The sequence below is a fragment of the Mandrillus leucophaeus genome, unplaced genomic scaffold (assembly GCF_000951045.1).
Source record: "Mandrillus leucophaeus isolate KB7577 unplaced genomic scaffold, Mleu.le_1.0 Scaffold1155, whole genome shotgun sequence".
Classification (NCBI taxonomy): domain Eukaryota; kingdom Metazoa; phylum Chordata; class Mammalia; order Primates; family Cercopithecidae; genus Mandrillus; species Mandrillus leucophaeus.
This window is the reverse complement of record NW_012099821.1, coordinates 231,093-250,100: the sequence shown is the minus strand read 5'-3', so window position 1 is coordinate 250,100 and position 19,008 is coordinate 231,093. Positions and strand designations below refer to the sequence as shown.

General features: G+C 36.5%; 1 protein-coding gene across 1 annotated transcript in view; it reads right to left on the bottom strand.

Moving 5' to 3' along the window:
* The window catches only part of CNBD1 (cyclic nucleotide binding domain containing 1), a 517,073-nt gene extending 499,639 nt beyond the window's left edge, over positions 1-17,434 (bottom strand). Inside the window, exon 1 of the mRNA XM_011998293.1 lies at positions 17,272-17,434. Within this exon, the coding sequence (XP_011853683.1) occupies positions 17,272-17,359 (88 nt within the window). The 5' untranslated portion in view covers positions 17,360-17,434. The remainder of the gene's footprint in view (positions 1-17,271) is intronic.
* Positions 17,435-19,008: the final 1,574 nt, after the last annotated feature.

Here is a 19,008-nt window from a genome sequence, read left to right as displayed (position 1 = left end):
TATACCAATTGGTACTCTGTATCTAGCTAACCTGGTGGGGACTTGGAGAATTTTTCTGTCTAGCACTCTGTGTCTGGCTCAAGGACTGAAAATGCACCAATCAGCACTCTGTCAAAACGGATCAATCAGCTCTCTGTAAAGTGGACCAATCAGCTCTCTGTAAAATGAACCAATCAGCAGGATGTGGGTGGGGTCAGATAAGGGAACAAAAGCAGGTTGCCCAAGTCAGTTAGCAGCAACTGGCTCTGGTCTCCTTCCACATTGTGGAAACTTTGTTCTTTTGCTCTTTGCAATAAATCTTGCTGCTGCTCACTCTTTGGGTCCACCATGCCTTTATGAGCTGTAACAATCACCACGAAAGTCTGAGCTTCACTCCTGAAGCCAATGAGACCACGGATCCACTGGGAAGAACAAACAACTCCAGAGAGACTGCTTTTAAGAACTGTAACACTCACCATGAAGGTCTGCAGCTTCACTCCTGACAGCGAGACCACAAACCCACCAGAAGGAAGAAACTCCAGACACATCTGAACGTCTGAAGAAACAAACTCCGGACACACTATCTTTAAGAACTGTAATGCTCACTGCCAGGGTCCGTGGCTTCATTCTTGAAGTCAGTGAGACCAAGAACCCACCAATTCCAGACACAACACCATTCTCTCCTTTCTTGCTTTCTCCTTATTAGACTGCTCCACTGAATGCTATCTTCTTCCCTCAAGCATTGATGTTGGCCAAGAATCCATTCTCATTACCCCGTCTTCTCTTCTCAGCTTAGATCCTCTTTTTGCATAATCTTATCTGCATTCATGTCTTCAATGATCACATTGATTTTAAGATACTCCAATCAAACTCTCTAGACCAGATCTCCAACCGGTGCTCCACTAATATTCACGTGAATGTTGCCCAGGAAAATCAAACTCAAGATAACCAAAACTTCACTCAATATTTCTCCTATGTTTATTTTGCCACATAAAACATGATCCTCGCCTGAATTTTGTCTGGATTAAGAAATCCCTACCACTTATAATAACTTTATCACCAATCTATTTTTTGTTAACTTTTAAGTTCCAGGGAATGTGCAGGGTGTGCAGGTTTGTTATATAGGTAAACGGGTGTCATGGTGGTTTGTTATATGCATTATTTCATCACTCAGGTATTAAGCCTAGTATCCATTAGTTATTTTTTTCTGATTCTCTCCTTCCTCCCACCTTCCACCCTCCAGTAGGCCTCAGTGTATGTTGTTCCCCTCTATGTGTCCATGTGTTCTCATCTCTTAGCTCCCACTTACAAGTGAGAACACGTGGTATTTGGTGTTCTGTTCTTGAGTTTGTTTGCTAAGGAAGATGGCCTCCAGCACCATCCATGTCCCTCCGAAGGACATAATCTTATTCTTTTTTATGGCTGCATAGTACTGCATGTGTTATGTACCACATTTTCTTTACCCAGTCTATCATTGGTGGGTGTTTAGGTTGAGTCCATGTCTTTGCTATTGTGAATAGTGCTGCAGTGAACATAAGTGTGCATGTGTCTTTATAATAGAACGATTTATATTTATTTGGGTATATACCCAGTAATGGGATTGCTGGATTCAGTGGTATTTCTGTGTTTAGGTCTTTGAAGAATTGCCACACTGTCTTCCACACGGTTGAACTGATTTACAGTCCCAACAACAGGGTGTAAGTGTTATTTTTTCTCCACAATCTCACTAGCATCTGTACTTTTTTGACTTTCTGATAACAGCTATTCTGACTGGTGTGAGATGGTGTCTTAGTGGTTTGATTTGCATTTCTCTAATGATCAGGGATGTTGAGCTTTTTTCCATATGATTGTTGGCCATGTTTATGTCTTCTGTTGAGAAATGCTTATTCATGTCCTTTGCCCACTTTTTAATGGGGTTTTTTTCTTGTAAATTTGTTTTAAGTTCCTTATAGATGCTAGATCTTAGACCTATGTCAGATGCATAATTTGCAAAAATTTTTTTCCCATTCTGTAGGTTGTGTGTTTACTCTGCTGATAGTTTCTTTTGCTGTGAAGAAACTCTAGTTTGATTGGATCTCATTTGTCAATTTTGCTTTTGTTGCAATTGCTTTTGGCATCTTCATCATGAAATCTTTGTCCATGCCTCTGAATGGTATTGCCTAGGTTGTCTTCCAGGATTTTTATAGTTGGGAGTTTTACATTTAAATCTTTAACCCATCTTAAGTTTTGAATATGGTGTAAAAAAAGGGGTCCAGTTTCAATTTTCTGCTTATGGCTAGCCAGTTTTCCCAGTACCATTTATTGAATAGGGAATATTTTATTTTTGCCAGGTTTGTTGAAGATCAGATAATTGTAGATATGCGGACTGATTTTGGGGTTCACTACTCTGTTCCATTAGTCTATGTGTCTATTCTTATGCTGGTACCATGCTGTTTTGGTTACTGTAGCCCTGCAGTGTAGTTTAAAAGTCATGCAGCGTGATGGCTCCAGCTTTTTTCTTTTTGCTTAAGATTGCCTGGCTATTGAGGCTCTTTTTGATTCCATATGAATTTTAAAATAGTTTTTTCTAATACTGTGAAGAATGTGAATGACAGTTTAATGGCAATAGCATTGAATTTATAAATTGCTTTGGGCAGATGGCCATTTTAATGATATTGATCCTTCCTATCCATGAGCATGGAATGGTTTTCCATTTGTCTGTGTCATATCTGATTTATTTGAGCAGTCATTTATAGTTCTCATTGTAGAGATTTTTCACCTCCCTTGTTAGCTGTATTCCTAAGTATTTTATTCTTTCTGTGGCAATTGTGAATGGGAATTTGCTCATGATTTGGTTCTCTGCTTGTCTGTTGTTGGCGTATAGGAATGCTAGCGATTTTTGCACATTGATTCTGTATCCTGAGATTTTGCTGAAGTTGCTTATCATCTTGAGAAGCTTTGGAACTGAGAAAATGGGGTTTTCTAGATATGGAATCATGTCATCTGCAAACAGGGATAGTTTTACTTCCTCTGTTACTATTTGAATACCCTTTATTTCCTTCTCTTGCCTGATTGCCCTGGCCAGAACTTCCAAAACTGTGTTGAATAGGAGTGGTAAGAGATGGCGTCCTTGTCTTGTGCTGGCATTCAAGAGGAATGCTGTCAGCTTTTGCCCATTCAGTATGATATTGACTGTGGGTTTTTCATGTATGGTTCTTATTATTTTGAGGTATGTTCCTTCGATATCTAGTTTATTGAGAGTTTTTAACATGAAGGAATGTTGCATTTTATCAAAAATCTTTTCTGCATCTATTGAGATAATCATGTGATTTTTGTCTTTAGTTCTGTTTATGTGATGAATCACATTTCTTGATTTGCATATGTTGAACCAACCTTGCATCCCAGAGATGAAGCCTACTTGATCATGGTGGATAAGCTTTTGATGTGCTGCTGGATTTGGTTTGCTGATATTTTGTTGAGGATTTTTTCATTGACGTTCATTAAGGTTATTGACCTGAGGTTTTCTTTTTTTGTTGTTGGATCTATAACCAATCTTGAGACCTTATTCTGCCCTTTCCTCTTCAGGACCAAAGTGTTACAAAGACTGTCAACTCTACCTCTTTTTAAATATATCCTAAATATTTTCAAAATACAGTTGTCCATCAATATCCACAGGGTGTTGGTTCTAGGACACCTCTTTCATCCCTCCAACACAAAAATCCATAAGTGCTCAAGTCTTTCATGTAAAATGGCATATTTTCAGATAACCTATGCACATCTTCCCATATAGTTTAAATCTTCTCTAGATTACTTTTAATACCTAATACAGTATAAATCCTATTTAAATAGTGTTATACTGCATTGTTTTGTATTTTATATTATTTTCATTGTAGTATTTTTTTTATTTTTATTTTTTCTAATATGTTGGATCCCAAGTTGAGTCTGCACAGGGAAACCTCAGATACAAAGGACTGACCGTGTGTCTCGTCTTATCCCAATGACAATAAGGATTGTCGTTAATCAGAAGTCACAAAGTAGGGCCATGTGATGTGTACGTTGTGAAGTAGTACTATTCACATGCTTGCCACAGTTCAATATCTTATTTCAGGTTCTTTTTGAATCTCACCTGTAATACTGCAATAATCTCCTAACTAATGTCCCTGACTTCAGCTTCTTCCTCCCCAACACATCCTCCAGGCTACTCTCACAGTACTTTCTAAAATTCTAATGTGATTGTTAAACTTTCTTACTTTAAATCCCTTTGTATGTAATCATGCTTTTTATAATTGTACCTAAATTAAATTCTGTGACTTCATTGAAGACCACCCTTTAAGTTCCTCCCCAATTCTCCGTTTTGTTTTTGTTTTTGTTTTTGTTTTTGTTTCGGAGTCTCACTCTGTCTCCCAGACTGGAGTGCAGTGGCACAATCTCAGCTCACTGCAACCTCTGCCTCCTGGGTTAATGCCATTCTCCTGCTGCCTCAGCCTCCCGAGTAGCTGGGACTACAGGCACCCGCCACCATGCCCGGCTAATTTTTTGTATTTTTAGTAGAGATGGGGTTTCCCCGTGTTAGCCAGGATGGTCTCAATCCCCTGACCTCGTGATCCGCTCACCTTGGCCTTCCAAAGTGCTGGGATTACAGGCGTGAGCCACCGCGCCCGCCCTCATTCTCGCCATCTTTCAACAACGCATGTTCTGGGTGCTCCATGAACATATCTTGTCCTTTTGATATTATATTCTCTTTGGATCATTACTCAACTTAAAAAACTCATCCATACTTTCAGATCCATCTCAGAAGTTAACCAGTCACAATTTTTGAAACCCGTCTTCCATAGAAAAAGGTAAATGTATTTTCCATTGTGCTCTTATAGCACCACAAGAATAGTTGCACTTTACGTAAAGAAAGAATATCTTTCTTTACGACTTTTTAATTTATATCTATATTTCTTCAGATTTATGACGATCCCCTGAAGACAGTGTCCATTTTCTATTCATCTTGAACCAAAACACTAGAACTTATCATAATGATTGGATTTAAATACTATTTAGTAAATTATAATGAATAAGTAATAATAATGTGACTCTAATTTGTCAGGTGAGAGTCAGTTCCGTGCAATGAAAATCAAATCAAGGAAAAATAACAAAGGCAGGTAAGTGGAAATAAAAATGTTATTAAAAGAATACTTTCAAAACTCCAGAACCACCCTGTTTCTTGTAGAAGATCATATTTTCATCTCCAATCTACATGAGATTGAACATCAAGTCAATGTCATTTTTTTCAGCATTAAAAATCTATTCATCATGACAAACAGCCCACTCAATAACATAAAGAGTAAAAAATAGAAGTAGGGGGAAGGAGCCTGGTCTACAATAAAACTGAGGATTAACCATATTTTTCTAACTATGAATTCTGAAGAATATCAACCAAATAGTGAAACATCAATAAACTGTAAAAGAGGTACAAGAGAAAATGCATACTTCTCTTGTTTGAGGAAAAAGGGAAGAGTTTTCCAGGGGAAGCTGATACAGCTCTGAAGGATGCAGTCATTAAACCTTACTGGAAATGGGAAGATGTTCCGACATGGACAGACTAAAGGGATACCCTTGAACCAATGACATTCATGAAAGGCGGGTTTAAACAAGGGTCCCACATAACAGTCATTTTATTTCAGAATAAAGTTGTTGTGATAAAACAGAGGACAATGTAAGTGGCAATCCACACAGAAGCAGCTGATCTCAGTCACTGAAAAGAAATAGATTATGGCCAAATAACTACACAGAACCTTTGGAATATAAACGATGACAGCACGAATTAGGGGCATGTTGCTTAGGGAAAAGAACAGAACAGAGTTGATGAAAAGTGTTCAACATTAACATACAAGAAAATTCAATCTGTCTGCTGAACCAGGGCACTCTCCACCACCGTTTATTTTCTAACAAGTAATCTACCTTCAAAAAATAACCACTATTTAATAATCCTGGAACCTAAGCACAATATGCTCTAAGGGATAAGGTAAAAATGATTAATTTATAATAGCAAATAAAAATCAAATAGTATGCACCAGAGTAATAGTTATGCCAGGAAGTAAGTAAAAATCCATGCTTCTCCATCTCTCTCTCTCTCTCTCTCTCTCTCTCACACACACACACACACAGCTTTGATGAAAGAAAAACAAAATTATAAGGCATTAACCATAAATAAGAAAACAGAAAGAAATTACAAGCAGGTAATATTCAGGAAATAAGAGGAAGATAAAATAAAATTATGGGAGAAATAAAATCCACATGGGAAACTGCAAAAATGACAAAGATTTAAGAAAATATAGTCATAGATACAGAGGCTAATACACTCAAATAAATAGGAAAAATATAAACAAAGGAGAAAATAACAAATGAAAATAGGGAGCAGATACTATATGTAAAAATGATTTCTGAATAAGAAAACAGAAATAAGAGTAGACAAAAAATGCTCAAAGATATAATGCAATAATACTTATATAAACACTTGAATCTGGAGAATTAAATATAATACCATGACCCAGAAAGGCAAAGAGAAATCATAATACATGATTTACAAAAAAGATTAGATGTTCTAGGTGTTACTCGATTAGCAACTAATTGTTACCATATTTCAAAGATAAAGAAATAATTATTTTAGCAGCAAGCCAAAAGAGGAAGCCTTCTACAAGTGTGAAAAACTTTGGCCACAGACTTCTCCACAGCAGTGTCCTGCAAAGAGTAGGGCAACCTCAGGGAAGAAAAAAATATGACTCATGAATATTATTCCCCAACTAATAAATATGAAACCTAAGAGATACTATTTGGATATCAAATTTAGCCTAGTAAGCACTGGGTGAAGAAATCACATACCCATTCAACTAAGACTTAAATAGGATGCAAACTATACTAATAAAGTGTAGGCAAATTTTGTAAACATTAACATAAATAAATTATTCACAGGTTATAATGGAGATAGTATAAATAATGAGTAACAAATGTGAAGTCTCAGCAGAGGAGAACATGTAATATATATCTGTACATATTCCCTTACAAAGTAGATAATTAATAGTTACAGTTTAAGAAATATTAAAAATAATAAAGGTTTAATATTTAAAGATATGAATATAACCAACTAAGGACATAAATATTTGTTGTAACAAAATCAATATGTGAAGAGGGAAATTTTTCTCATTTCATACTAGGTTGCACATATGCATTGTCTAAAGTTCATAAATTAAGAAACAGAGATTTGATTTAGGTATAGAATCAAACTACTAAACATTTTTGTTCCAAATTATATACCATCAAAATTCATACAGCAAAAATTGAAGGTATAAATGGAGGCAAAATAAACCCCAATAACCCATTAGTCATCCAACAGAAATCAAATGGAAAATGAATCACTAAGGATGTAGGAGATTTCACATATATTAATCATGTACCAAATTTTATTCTTAAATCAAAAGAGGATATTAAAACTAAAACTATGAAACATAAAGTAAAAATAGTGAATCCTTTCATGAACCTACAGAGTATAGTTAAAGTATTTCTCTGAAGAAAAAAATGATTGATAAGAAGAAAGATAGAATAAAGTAAAAAATTAGCTTTTAACTCAAGTATTTAATACAAGAAAATTAAAATACATAAGAAAAATGGAAAGGAGAAAACAAAGAAAAGCAATTAATACATTTATAAAACAAAAAATACAGAAAAGTAAAAATCAAGAGCTGGTTCTTTGGAAAGAAAAAAGTAAATCACAGGCATATCTAAAAAAGAATGGCATAAGTACCCAACATAAGAAAATTGGGAACTAACTAACAGTATATATCATTAAAAAGAAATTTAAAAAAAAATGTTTTACACAAAGATGTAAGGTCAAAAAAACTGAAACTAAACAAAAATGATTTTTTAAGGAAAATGTATCTTATATTTGACATTAGAAGAGAGAGAAAAGCCTAAGTAAATTAATTGCCTTGAAAAGCTGGGAATAATCTCAAAGCAATTTTCCTCCACCACACACACACACACACACACACACACACACACACATACACACATATAGAGGCATCAAACAAGGCATTATCACAGTGGATTCCATCAGATCTTCATGAAAGAGGCAATACTTTTGCTTGTTAAATATTTCAGAACATAGAAAAGTTTTTAAATTTATTTGATGAAGCAAGCAAAACAATTAGATTCAAATATGACAAAACATGAAAAAGGAAACCAGAGATTAATCTCACAAATACACATGAATATTTTCCAAAAATATATATAAGGATATAGTGCCCAGCAACATATTAACAAAGATCATACAACAAAGTAAGATTTATGCAAGTAATCAAAGAAAATTCAATTAGTGAATATAGCAATATAATTTTCCACAAGTTGAAATTTTTAAAATTATAATCTCCCCAAATACAGACAAAGTATTCAGTAAAATTCAACATAGTTCTTAGCAGCTTAAATTGAAAAAAGTTTATTTTTTTGAAGCTGGTAGGTAGATCAAACCAAAAGATAGAATCATGTTTAATGTTGAAACACCAGAAGCAATAGCATTAAATTCAGGAACGAGATAAAGATATACACTAGTGCTACAAATTTCTGAAAGTACCAAAGGACACAATTTAATAAAAGAAATGCATAAGATATACAAATTAGAAAGAAAGATACAAATCAGTTTTTGCTATTATTATAATTATATAGATAGAAAACAAGTACATAACCCAGAAACCCATTAGAGTACTTGCTGAAGTGGCTTATTCCAGAAGTAACTAATTCAACAGCTTGCCCTTTTCCTTGAACAGTGAGTCCTAAGACCAATGGAACAGCAGCCGATGGTAGACATCTATGCCAGGAGTAGGTGAGGTGAAAGGTAAGGTATCACAGCATCCAAGACCAGGGTGTGGAGGGCATCCACGTTAAGGTGGGCTTGTGCAGAGTCTCAGAACAACCAGGTAAGAACAGCAGTTGTGAGGTGTGAGGCAGAGGGAGTGTCGCAGAGCTAAATGTCAGAATGGACGGCAGTGAATATGGAAGATAGATTACAAACAAGGAAACTGCTCAAAGGTGTTATGATAAAGCTAATAGGAGAAAGCTTTATCACTTCAGAGATGGGAGTTAGAAATACAGAAAGGGAGAAGATAAGAATGAGCCTGTGGTGCTGCATTAGGATTAAAGAAATCAGTGTAAACTCACAATTTTTAATATATATATACATATAAACTGATATACAAACAAATACAAATGTGACTTTGTATTCCCTAGATCTGTCCACTGAGAGGGCCTGGGAGCAACGGCATCCTAAGATCAAGACACACAGAGCACCCAAATCTTAAATTTTCATTAAAATAAGACAGGGCTCTTAGGGAAAATGGCTGATTCCAGGGATCAGACAAAGAAAGTATGAAAAGAGCTTGAAAAATCTCACTGTGTCAGAAGCAAAGAAATGCTCAAACCAACTTAAAGTGGCTCCCACTGTCCAAACTGTGACCAATGTGATCCAAATATATAATTAAAGTAACTCCTTAAAACTCTTTGAATAAAATAGAAACCCCACAGTTCATATATCTAATTTTTATTTTTTAACCCAAATAAAAAATGGTCAATGTATCTATTTAATGTTAATTTAATATTTCATGAGAAATGGAATATTTATACACCTTAAAATACATCTTCACAAAACGTATTAATTTAACAAGAGAAAAGAGTACATTTACAGGTGGAAAGTTCTCCATATATCACCTTAATCATTACTAAAGTGAGTATCATCAAGAGTGGGACAAACTGAGATCGTATGGTCCCTGATAAGATGGAAGGAGAACATGAAATCGCTCCTGTGATATTTCTGACAAAGATGTCTACCTCAAATCTAATCATGAGGAAATATCACACAAACCAAATTAAAAGATATTCTATAAAATAACTACTTTGTAGTCTCCCGGAAAACTGAGAAACTATTCCAGACTGAAAGAAATTGAAGAGATAAGACAGCAAGATCCTGAAGAGTCAAAGCAATCTCAAGAAAAAAGAACAAAGCTAAAAGTATCACACTGTCTGATTTCAAAATATAAAGCTATCAAAATAGTATGGTACTGGCATAAAGCAGACACATTGACCAGAAAAACATGAGATTTTGAATTGGATTGTTTTACTAGAAAGGACATTATCAGAACAACTGACCAAATTTGAATAGGGTCCAAAGATTAGATTACAGTAATGTGTCAATGTTAATTTTCCTGATCTTGATAGTTGTATTGTAATTATGTAACAATGTTTTTTTAACAATACACACTAAAATATGGGGATGATGGAATGTCAAATTGCTCTAGAAAAATAAGTTCCTTTAATCTGAACTTCCAACATCTGTAAGATTATGATTATTTCAAAAGATTTTAAAAATTTAAATTTAATATTTCTCACATACTGACTTTACAATTAGAAAAAGATATCATTCATAATAGAAAAAAGATAAAATACCCAGGAATAAATTTTATTTAGTGGCATACAAGAACACTTACATAAATTTGAAGCAGAAGATGTATTTATTTATGCATTTATTGTTTGGTAGACACAGGGTCTCACTACGTTGCCAAGGCTAGTCTCAAACTCCTTGCCTCCAGGGATCCTCCCATCTCAGCCTCCCAAAGTGCTGGGATTACAGGTGTGAGCCATTGAGCCTGAGAAGGAGGTAGACTGAGCATTGTAAAGATACCAGTTATTGAGTAGGATGACTGAATATTATAAATATATCAATTCTCCACAAATTCATCCTTTTTAAAAAAAAAAAAAAAACAGGGTCTTGGCCAGGTGTGGTGGCTCACACCTGTAATCCCAGCAATTTGGGAGGCCAAGGTGGGCAGATCACCTGAGGCTGGGAGTTTGAGACCAGCCTGATCAACATGGAGAAACCCCATCTCTACTAAAAATACAAAATTAGCCAGGCGTGGTGGTACATGCCTGTAATCCCAGTTACCTGGGAGGCTGAGGCAGATGAATCACTTGAACCTAGGAGGCGGAGGTTACAGTGAATCGCGATCACGCCATTGCACTCCAGTCTGGGCAACAAGAGCGAAACTCCATCTAAAAAAAAAAAAAAAAAAAACAAAAGACAGAGTCTTGTGCTGTTGCTCAGGCTGGAGTGCAATGGCATGATCATAGCCCACTGAAACCTCAAATTCCTGGGCTCAAGCGATCCTCCTGCCTCAGCTTTCTCAAACAGACAGGCAACAAAAGTCAATGTAGATAAATTAGATTACATAACTCTACAAAGCCTCTGCACAGAAAAGGAAATAATTAACAGAGTGAAGAGACAACCCACAGAATGGAGAACATATTTGCAAACTAACCTATGATAAAGGGGTAATATCCAAAATATATAGGGAACTCAAACAATTCAATAACAAGAAAACACATAGTCCAACTTGAAAAATGGGCAAAGGGCCTGAATAGACATTTTTCAAAATAAGACCTATGAATGGCCAACAAAAAAAGGGTCAATATCTCTAATCATCAGGGAAATACAAATTAAATCCACAGCAAGATACCACCTCACACCTGTTAGCATGGCTACTATCAAAAAAACGAAAGATAAGTGTTAGAGAGAAAGTGGAGGAAAGGGAACCCTGATACACTGTTGGTGAGAATGTAAATTAATACAATCATTTTGGAAAGCAGTATGAAAGTTCCTCAAAAATATTAAAAATAGAATTACCATATGATCCAATAATCCTACTTCTTGGCTCTATAGTGATTCATAAAAATTATAGAAATATGATTATATAAAATGTGATTATATAAAATGTGATTATAATTAATAAATACAATTATATTAAAATAGTATATATAGTTTCTTCATACTGGAAAAGTCAGGAGAGTCTTTGTGGAGATTAAAGTAATTTACAAAAACTCTGAAGAACTGAAATAAGAACAAACAGAGGAAGAGCAAAGGGAACCCCAAACACAGGAAACATGAGCTAAGGCATGACAGTATGGTGAAGATTATGATGGTGTAATTAAAGGAATGGTTTTCCTATCAGCATGGGAACTCTCCAGCTCTGTTCCTTATAGGCCAGATTAAGGTACAGTTAACAGTGTTGCTGGGCAACATTACTTATGATAACAATGATCTTGGATTGATGACTAGCATTTGGACTAGGAAGCACTACAGATGATGTATGAATACCTGATGAGCAGTCACTGAAATGAGCTACCCTTGAGTACCTTAACTCTTGTAATTGAGAGTTTTCTTACAGGAAATTTGGAAGCAGTGCCTTCGGAATTTTTATTAAAAACGATGGTTTATGAGGGTTTTAAGCCAGGGCAATTCAGCATCTGCCCTATGTGACTCTCACTGCCTTAAACCTGAGCTACTATGTAGGTAGCCAAAGAGGGCTGGCTGTGTGGGCTGCAGCCTAGGCATCTGGGGACTTTTTCCACAGAAGGGGAACCCCTAACAGTGTCCTTATGGAAGGCTGTAACTTTACTCCACATATGTGCCAAGTGTGTCCATCTGAATGTTTAATCTAACCTTTGAAATCTTCCTATACCTCTAATCAGTATTGGCAGATAAGCTTAAGGAATAACAAAGTGTTTTAGCTGTAGAGGAGAGTTACATCAATGGAGAATAAGATCTAGAACACAAGAGACAGATTTTAGCCTAATCATGAAAGATTTAAATGCCAGATTGTGGAAAATAGATTAGAATCTAAGTTTTAAAGGAGAGTAGGACCCTGACAGCTTTTGGATGGAGAGTTAAAGTGATCAAAAAGTTTAATCATCCTATCAGACAAGTAAATCTAGTTCACAATATATGTTGGAAAGAAGACCAGAGATCAGTTCCGTGAAAGATGCTGGAGGACCAGCATCTTCAGTTGGCTGAAGGATTGGTAACATGGAACTAATAACAGGACTAATTTCTGAAATAGACTGATAGAGCAGTAGCCTGAGACGCAGGGGAGACCTAGCCTGACATCTAGTGGAGAGATGTGATTTGCAAAGCATTGCAATTGACTTCACCATTTCCTGTTTCCTGCCTGAACTCCCAGGAACCATCAAGCTCACGTTTAAGTTCTCACAGCTTAATTTCTAAAGGCCACTCGAAATGGTTTGACACAAAGTACATCAAAATAGTTATAACAGTAATAGGAAAAAAAGACTAAATATTTGCTTTACAATAAAACACCCATCTTTTCCCCTTGGGATTAAAAATTTGGCTTTTATCCTAAAAATTTAAGGCAAGGAAAAAAATTTTTCAATACTTCTGAATTTTGTGATGGCACATCCCATTGCGACTATCATTGATTATACAGATACAGAAATGGACACATTCAACCTTTTTCCCACCTTTTATTCCTTCTTGGAATTTTCATTCTTATTTATTTTAGTTCTTTCTTTTTCTTAAACTTGGTTTCTTTACACATTACACAATCCACTTCCCTGTTTTTCTTCTTCACTGGCAAGCCTCCTTTTTTTCTTACCTGCATTCCTAGGATTTGAATGGTTTAAAACTTTTAAATGGTACAATATTCACTTTTTCAAATATATACCTTTAATCCTTGGCTACCAAAGAACGGAAAAACTCTCAAATTATAGAAAATGCCTTTGAACTCTTAGGAATGATGACACAGTCTTTTCAGATTTGCAGTAAATGTAAAGCCATAAAATGAAAAAGAGCAAAGAAAAACATTCGCTTAAGAGTACTATCTTGTTTCTAAATTTCTTGACGTGTCTCTGGTCTTATCTTGAATGCTTTTTTTTTTTTTTTCTCCAACTCATATGTTGGAACAAATGAAAGGTATCTAGAAATGTCTGGTGAACTTGAAACACTTTTGGAACTGGAAAAGCACAGAAATTTTTTTTCAAGTCAACCAGTAGTCAAAATGGAAAGCATATTTTTAAACCCATTCTTCCTCAGAAGAATAAGCCTAATTAGTGTGAAGAAAATAGAGTAGCAGCAAATTTACCCAAAGAAAGAAAGTTAACTGGACCATAAACCAAATAGTGAAGAACAGCTTCTTGCCTTCCATTAAAAATTTTTTAAAATAAGACTTATTTTTTCCTTTTTTTCTGTCTCTTCAGGGAAACAACTTACAATAATAATGGGTCATGTATGTACTTAAACCAGATGCCATTTCACTTATGTGGTAAAATTGTACAGTTTGCTAGCTATAATGTTTTTAAAATAAATCTCATCCAGAACGAAAAGTGGAACAACTCTTTTGCTTTTGAGAGCGTTCATTCTTCCCCTAAGGTTAGCAAACTGTGAAGAATCCTGAGACAGAAGTCAAAGAGACCAGAAAAGGAGAAGACTTGAAAGTTTCAAAGAAGAAAGAACCATAAGCAGTAAACTAGCTCAAGAAGACTAACTACTTGAAGTGTCTAAGTCTGAATTTCAGAGTCAACAAGATAGCAGTGAAGGAGAGTTTGAAGATGTGTGACATGTTGCCTCCCATACATTAATAGCATCTAAGAAGCCAAATGGGCAAGAAATTCAGGGCAGAAGGTAAGGGGCAATCCAGAATGCTGCTAGCTTTGTTGTTGTGAGTAGAGAGAGTTCGTTTACACAGAGGACACTATGAGGAGCCTCTGCTACTTAATATCTGTGTGAACCTTAGAGTGAAACCTAAGCCTTATTATCCTTAAGTGTAAACTGGAACACGTATTAACTTTCTATTGCTGCTGTAAAAGATTGCCACTGCCTTAGTGGTTTAAAACAATAAAAATGTATTATCTAACAGTTCTGGAAATGAGAACTCTGAAACTAATTTCACTGGGCTAAAATCACATCAGCAGGACTGCAATTCTTCTGGAGGCCCTTTGGGAAGAATCCATTTATTTGCTTTTCCCTCTTTTAGAGGCTGCCTGAATGCCTTGGCTTTTGTCCCCCCTCCATCTTCAAAGCCAGTAATGGCCAGTCGAGTCTTTCTCATCTTTCTCACATATCATTCTGAGTGACTCTCTTGCCTTCCTCTTTCACTTATAAAGGCTCTCACAACTGTGGCGGGCACCCAGACAATCCGGAATATCTCCCATCTCAAGGTGAGCCAATTAGCTGCTTTAATTGCATGTGCAGCCTCAATTCTCCCTGACATGTAGTATAACCTATTCATTTGTGAATTAAGGCATGGATATCACTGGGATCACTATTCTATCCACCAAAGACACAGAGTTATTGTAAGAAATACATGAAATAACATAGCATGCTAAATGTTTACATACTAACTATAGAAAGCAGTCAATTAACAATATTCACATATAAATACAGAGAGCTGGGGCATGGTAGCTCACGCCTGTAAATCCCAGCACTTTGGGAGGCTGAGGCAGGCAGATCGCGAGGTCAGGAGATCGAGACCAGCCTGGCCAACATAGTGAAACCCGATCTCTACTAAAAATACAAAAATTAGCCAGGCACGCCTGTAGTCCCAACTGCTCAGGAGGCTGAGGCAGGAGAATTGCTTGAACCTGGAAGGCGGAGGTTGTGGTGAACGGAGATCGCACCAGTGCACTCCAGTCTGGGCAAAAGAGCAAGACTTCGTCTCAAAAAATAAATAAAAATAAATAAATAAATACTTACAGAGAAGGTGAATTAGTCACTAAATCCAACCTAACTCAACAAATACAAAGTATCGAGGATGTATACAATGGCTGGATTTTCTCTTTAGGTATGTAAATATGCATTCCTATTTATGCCCATTGCCTTTTAAACTCATTTATATATCCTTTGTAATGCAGGTTCAGTCATTTCATAAATTGAAAGCATTCACCACACATTGGCTTCCATGAGATCATTGTTTCAGCAGCGAGACAATCAGTGTTTGCTAAGGGAAATTGTGGCCTTGCTACAGTTAGCAAAAAGACACAGTTATTAAGGCAAGCCAGGCACATCCTCAAAGAGAAGTCTCAGACATAGAAACATCAAGTGGGAGCCTCTAAAGAGAACACTGGGAGCTCCACCGCTTTCCATTATGCTCGATTCAGTTCTGAGATCTAAATTGCTGCTGATTTTTCATCTTTTAATCACTTCACAGAAGTTAAGTGTCCTTGGGAGGCACTACAGAGGGTAGCACAAATCTCATCTCATTGATTCTAAATTAATTTGATCTTTTAACTCCCAGCTACTGAGTTTCCTGGGCTTTTTAAAAATATTATTTTATGGTGACTTTTATTTTCTTTTTCACAAATAAAACCTGAATAGTGGAAGCTGTGTTTCTTCAGCAAAATTGCACTTAATTCTTATTTCCACTCAAGTAGAACTAGAAAACTTTGACCAGATGCAAGAATGTTTTCATGATAATACAAATGTACAAATGGAATGAATTTTGTTTACCATAAGGATTTTATCTAACACGATTCAAGACATCAGTGTACCCGTTCAAGGAGTATCAACTGCCACCTGTGATACCTTTTTAAACTGGAGACTATGAGCATTAATTTTTTAAAATGTATTTGGAGAAATTAACTCTCACAGGAAGGGAAAAGGATGCATGGCTTAGCTTCTTCAAATCAATACTATAAATCTGCCCGATGAATAACAAAATAAGAGTTAATGCTTTATTGAAGTTGAAAAGGGTCACAAGTATTACCTTTGTTATCCACATACTTTTTTAAAATCTTAACTAACACTGGGACTCATACATAAGTCAGAATGATGGTGCTCAAATAATAGATCTATAAATTCTATGGCCATAAGAAGTGTTTACAATCTTAAGAAAATGTTATAGGTTTAGACCAATTACATAAAATGAGAAAATACTGTCAATTGTATAAACTTTGAAATATCTAGTTCTATACTTAATTCTTATAAGTAAAAGACTAGAAAATTAAAAAGTTAAATAGGAATAAATTTCACAGTCGGAATAGTAGGAATTATCTTTTTTTCCTCGTCAAATTGAAATGAGAATTCTCCTAGAGAATATTAAGTATTAATTATCCCATTAAGGGTAGTAGGACCAACTCTTGGTAGGGAGTAGAAGATCTGCTAGAAAAAGGAACATGATAGCTGGTGGAACATGTGGCCTCTCTGAGCCTTTGTTTTCTTTCATCTTTAGAAACCTTTCAATGTATCTGAAGCTCTAAGAGTTCATAAAGATCCTCATTTTACAAAGAAAAAGTACTTAAGACCTAGAGTACTGAAATGACTTCAAGTAGACCAAGCAGGATTTACACATCTATGCTCTTTCCATTCCTCAGCACTGTCAATAAGATTGCTAATGTCGCTATCAACCCTGAAACAACCCCAGTTGTCATATCTGGGGTAAGAACCACTGAAAACAATGGTAGATGAATGAGAACACCAAAGTATTTCCCACTCACTTGGTATACTGTGAAGTGGAGGAGGAGGCACGTTGTTAACAGCTGTCATGTGAGACAAAATAGCTGCTGGAAGAGAAGACATAGGCATCTTGATGGCTCAAAGGCAGAGGACCAGAGGCTGCTTGAGAGGTAAATGATCACTCTTTGCCTGCAGGCTCATAAAGCAGAACTTCAAGGTCCTCTCTGATAGGCTGAATCCTATGGAATCTTCTTGTTCACAGTTCTTATCCATTGTTTGTGCATTTCCAAGAGTAGAATCTAGACCAGGAAGAACTATGCTATATTTCAGTCCAGTGGAAATCATGAGTAGGACTTTATGAGCTATAGAGAGTAGCAGTAATGAAGAAGGAAACTGTAGCAGACAAGGCCGATACAGCAGAATCAACAGCACTCATGAGTCTAGGTGAAATGAAAGTGTTCACTTCCTTGGTCTTCCATAGTCCAGAGCCCTTTTCCTACCTACCAAATGTTTACACTGGGTATCACAGGCCCTTTTTGTACCAGCAGTAACAGGGATAGCATATTTATACTGTTCTTCATGGCTACATATATAGAGTAAACCATCCCTTCTAATTATCATACACCAATAAACCCACCCCTGCTTACATTTAACCATATTCTGCTAGAATGTGGTACATTTTTGTGTTATTTTCTGCTGCTTCACAATAATTAAGAATAGTCACAATGGCGAGGATTTAGAATCCTAACTAATGTATCTTTTGATGCTGTGTATTATCTTCCAAGGCCTTTAAAAATATGTTCCTGGTTTCATAACTGTTACAGTCATATGGACAGGAGACAGGGAAACACTGGGTAGAAGAGGGCAGTTCCCTAGTAAAGGCCCCACCCTCAAGCCTGGAGACCTGCAGCCTTAGATGGGGACAGGCATTCCTGTTTTTGCACCTAAAAAGTTGCCTTTTGCCCGCCACACACCCTATCCTGTACCCATATAAAGCCTGAATCCCAGGCTCCAGAAGCAGACGAAGAGATGAGACAAATAGATGAACGACAGAATGACATGGCAGAGAAAGTGAGAAGAGGAGGAACATCCGAACACTGAGAGGAGTTCAGCCGCTGGACGATCAAACTCCAGGGGAAGATCATTTTCCCACTCCATCCACTTTCCAGCTCCCCATCCATCCTGCTGACAGCCACCTCCACCACTCAATAAAACCCTGAGTTCTTCCTTCAAGCCCATGTGTGACCCAGTACTTCTGGGATGCTGGGCAAGAATTCAGGATACAGAAAGCTGTCACACTGGCCCTCTACCCTTGTGAAAAGGCAGAGGGTCTATTGAGCTTGTTAACATCAAGCCATCCATGGAGGGCAGGGCTACAAGGGCACACTGTAACACATGCCCACTTGGACTCCTGCACCTGTCCGTCTGTGTGCTCCCCCTCCCCACAGGGTTTCAGCAGCAGCGACTATCAATCAAGCAGGCAAACCACAATCCTGTCACACATCCTGTGAGGGGAATCAGGGAACTCTCCCATTTCATCAGGTAATATACAAAAGGACTGTGGCTCTCTGATACCTGAGCTGGACTGGTAGAGTGTTAACCAACCATTTCTTAAGCAACTTCATCTAGATAACATTAATAACTAGAATAGAAAACATTAATTATATTACAAAAGTAACAAATCCATTTTGCAACAGTTTCTATTAAATTATATCTGTACAACAAATTTATTTTGGTATAACTTTTCAATTGAGTATTTTCCTACTTCCAGTTTTACA